Here is a 3423-nt window from a genome sequence, read left to right on the forward strand (position 1 = left end):
CCATGTAAAGAGACTGTTTAGATACTTATAGAATCTGCTGGTGAGATTAGTTTAATATCTCGTATCTCGTCACAAATGAAATGAACATTTACTGTTAAGAAAAAAGTTTACAAGTTTGATAAATTTAGATAATGAAGAAAAAAAAAAAATGAAAGTGGATGAAGACTATATTAGGGGAGTTATCTATTTGGATTTCATCTAGTGGAATGTGCTTGGATTTTCTGGCATATAGTTACTTTTCTCTTTTAGTGTTACTTTTAGATAAAACATTACTTTGTTTTTGCTCCTGTGCTTTTAAAGTGTGAAATGTTAAACTGTTAGCAGATCCCATTTTTCATCTGTTTCAGCAGTTCATTCGGTGAAAATATTTTCTTTGACGTTGAATTACAGTCACCAAAGAAATCCTGCAAAGTAACTTTTCTGCTCTAAATGTGAGTTGATTTTTTTTTCCTTACTAACAACTCTTAGCAGTTCCCTAATGTTTAATTCCAGGCTCCTCTATAAGGTGATCATTTTTTATATTTGACGCTACACGATTGAAGTTTTTGTCTCATTTAATGACAGGCACCAAAGAAATCCTGCAAAGTGGAGTTGGTAAACTGGATTATACTTGTGTTGACTTCCTTTTTTCAACTTTATTTGTGAATGCAATTGTGTTGTAAATTTTCTGAACTTTTTTTAATTTTATTTTTATAATCAACTTTGCAACGTGGTAAACTTAAGACAATTGATTTTTTAAAGTGAAATAACCTTTAGTGAAATAACATTTATTTAATTACTGTTTTGTTTTTCTCTATATTATGTTGCATCAGTTTTAAGTACTTTGTTAAGTATTGGTCATAAGGGAGAAAGAATTTGTTATTTTCTTGCTTTGGCATGTGTATTTAAAAGTTTTAATTCCAAGCTCTTGACGGACTGCAGGACATCTCTTGCTCTTGTTGTTTGTCCTTGCATACATGCTGTTGTTGTCTACATGATGCATTCCTGCAGTGGTTGGTTGTTATGTGGTATTTCTTCAGCATCGCATCAAAATTCATATTTTCTGCTATCAGGTTTTAAAGTCTCACTTCACCAAAGTATTTAAAGTGTTGAAAATTTACTTGGGATGGAGTGGTTTAGGATTTTTGGTTTTAATTTATATTCATATGATAGCCAAATCGGTGCAACATGTAATTGTAGGTAAGTAATCTTTATAAAGCAACAGTTACCTTCTTTTCTATGAAATTCAAAATGTTCTTTTACTGTTTTCACCTTATCCTTTGATTAATTACTGATTCTCCTAAAAGCTTAAATTGATAGAAAAGAATCATTTAACAATTATCCCTAACACTCCCCCCCATATGTGGGCCCAAAGTCTTGAGGTCCAACATGTGGGATTTTGAAAATTTTAAAATGGGAAGTTGAGTGGAGATAGAATTTGAATTTAGGACCATTTTCGTTGATACTAAGATGATGTATTGATTTTCCCAATAGTTTAAGTTGTTAAGAAGGAATGAATTCAATCACTTAGCCATTATCCTGACAACCTCATCTAAGCCCTAACCATTATCCTGACATCCTTATTAACACTTTCCTCTGCTGATGAACAGAACTAGAAAGAGATGAATCGACGGCAGGGCATGTTAAAAAAATTGAGTTCCAAAGTCAACCAGATGGCTGCACTCTTAACACGTCCAGCTTCAACAATAGAGATAGCTTGCTTGGGCCTAATATAAAGCCGTGTGACATCATGAACAGAACAAATGGCTTGAACAACCACGGACTTATTGGCTTTCGGTGGCAAATTATGAAAGGTATGTGATTCTTACTTGGATGCATGTACTTCTTATGCTACTTGGATTAGAGTATATACATTTGTAATCTGAGTTACATACTATCTTTCAAAGCAGAACAAAATGAAGATCTTGAAAAATTGGAGGAGACAGTAACAAGTACAAAACACATTGCATTGGCAGTCAGTGAGAAACTTAACCTACATACTAGGCTTTTGGTTGGGTCTTTTACTGATGTGGTCTCCATTTGTTTTTCTTTTTCCTTGATGTTCCCCATCCTATTTGTGCTTATGACTTCTGCAGCCTCATAACTTTATGTTTTTCCATCTTTTGCAATAAGCAGGATACCTTGGACCAGCATGTGGACTCAACGGATTTCCACCTACAGGTTACACCATTGCTATTGTTGCACTCTTATCAACCTTGAATCCTTGTGCATGGTAGTGTTCACTTTTTTTTGCACCAAAGCATCCAAATTTTTAACACTTTGACCTCCAGAACTTGAGTGTAGGGGATAACCATGTTAAAAAACCAACATCTATTTTTTTGGTATTAAAATAATTTGAGAAAATAGGCTCTGTAGACTTCTTAAACTAAATAATTTAACATGAATTTGAAGTTCTAGGAATGGTAGATCTCTTCGTTTGTCACGACTCATTGACCTTTGTCTTGGATACTAATATTAGAAATTGTATAAAGCATAAATAAATTTTTATTTTGACTTTACCTCTCTTTCTCTAAAATTTTACCAAACCAGATGTTATCTATGGTGTGAGTCTCCACTCACTAACAAATAACTAATCTAAATCCATACTTAGTTTTTTTTTTTTTTTGGTAGGTATTTAACTTTATTTTATATTTTGTAGAATTATATGACTAGTAGGTTTATGTATAATTCAAATTTTGTTTTTGAGTGTTTTTTTTTTTCCTTTAATAAAAAAGGATAAAAGAAAAAAGTTAGGGAAAATATTAATTTTTTTTTTGTTTGCACGCAACAAAACCCATTAAAGATTGAATAAGCGTCATGAACAAAAGTTCGCAGTTTATTTTATTTTGATATGTTTAACTTTTACTAAACTTTTATTATTTTAGTAAATTTCTTCAATACCTGTATGTGTGTATGTTTGTGTATTCGTTTGCAAGCATAGATATGTATGTGATCTTTTAATTGAGGAAGCAGGTTGCTTTGAGCAATGTAAATCTGTTGAAAGGAGTTGGTCAGATCCTCTTATCTGATATTCATTGGGTCCTAGTCTTGTTGTCTGGTTGGCTGTTTTTGACTGATTGAGAGTGTAGGAATGCTTGAATTTCCAAAGAACTAATTTTGACCTATGTTCTGTTATGTGATAATTTTTCTTCTAGAATTGGGCTCCTAATGTCCTCTATTTTCAGTTGTGGCCAATTTGTAATATGAATATGTTGAGGTGATAGCTGGGTTTACTTTGACAAGGTTGTTCTTAATATTACTGAAAATAATAATTAAGATGTAATTTGGTTGCTTGCTTATAGTCTTGATATTCTGCATATACCACTTGACATATGTCATTTTTATTATAGTTTCAGTTCAACTCAACTTGACTAAGTCTTAATCCCAACTATTCATGGTTGACTGTTTATATCTTTTCCTATCATTATATTGTATTGAAGGTTA

At 32.1% G+C, this 3423-nt stretch overlaps 1 protein-coding gene across 1 annotated transcript; it reads left to right on the forward strand.

Moving 5' to 3' along the window:
• The first annotated feature begins 982 nt into the window (after positions 1-982).
• LOC115953632 (syntaxin-52-like) lies at positions 983-2453 on the forward strand. The gene is made up of 4 exons (XM_031071369.1): positions 983-1007; positions 1590-1793; positions 1890-1958; positions 2116-2453. The coding sequence occupies exons 2-4, from the start codon at positions 1730-1732 to the stop codon at positions 2214-2216; spliced, it is 234 nt and encodes a 77-aa protein (XP_030927229.1). The 5' UTR covers positions 983-1007; positions 1590-1729; the 3' UTR covers positions 2217-2453.
• The last annotated feature ends 970 nt before the right edge of the window (positions 2454-3423 follow it).

The sequence above is a fragment of the Quercus lobata genome, chromosome 7, assembly GCF_001633185.2.
Source record: "Quercus lobata isolate SW786 chromosome 7, ValleyOak3.0 Primary Assembly, whole genome shotgun sequence".
Lineage (NCBI taxonomy): Eukaryota > Viridiplantae > Streptophyta > Magnoliopsida > Fagales > Fagaceae > Quercus > Quercus lobata.

Excerpts from the sequence above, each read along its gene's own strand:
- LOC115953632 (XM_031071369.1), top strand. The coding sequence starts at position 1,730 with ATGAACAGAACAAATGGCTTGAACAACCACGGACTTATTGGCTTTCGG. Across the intron at positions 1,794-1,889 it reads TCGGTGGCAAATTATGAAAG|AACAAAATGAAGATCTTGAA; the intron begins GTATGTGATTCT and ends CTTTCAAAGCAG. Across the intron at positions 1,959-2,115 it reads ACACATTGCATTGGCAGTCA|GATACCTTGGACCAGCATGT; the intron begins GTGAGAAACTTA and ends TGCAATAAGCAG.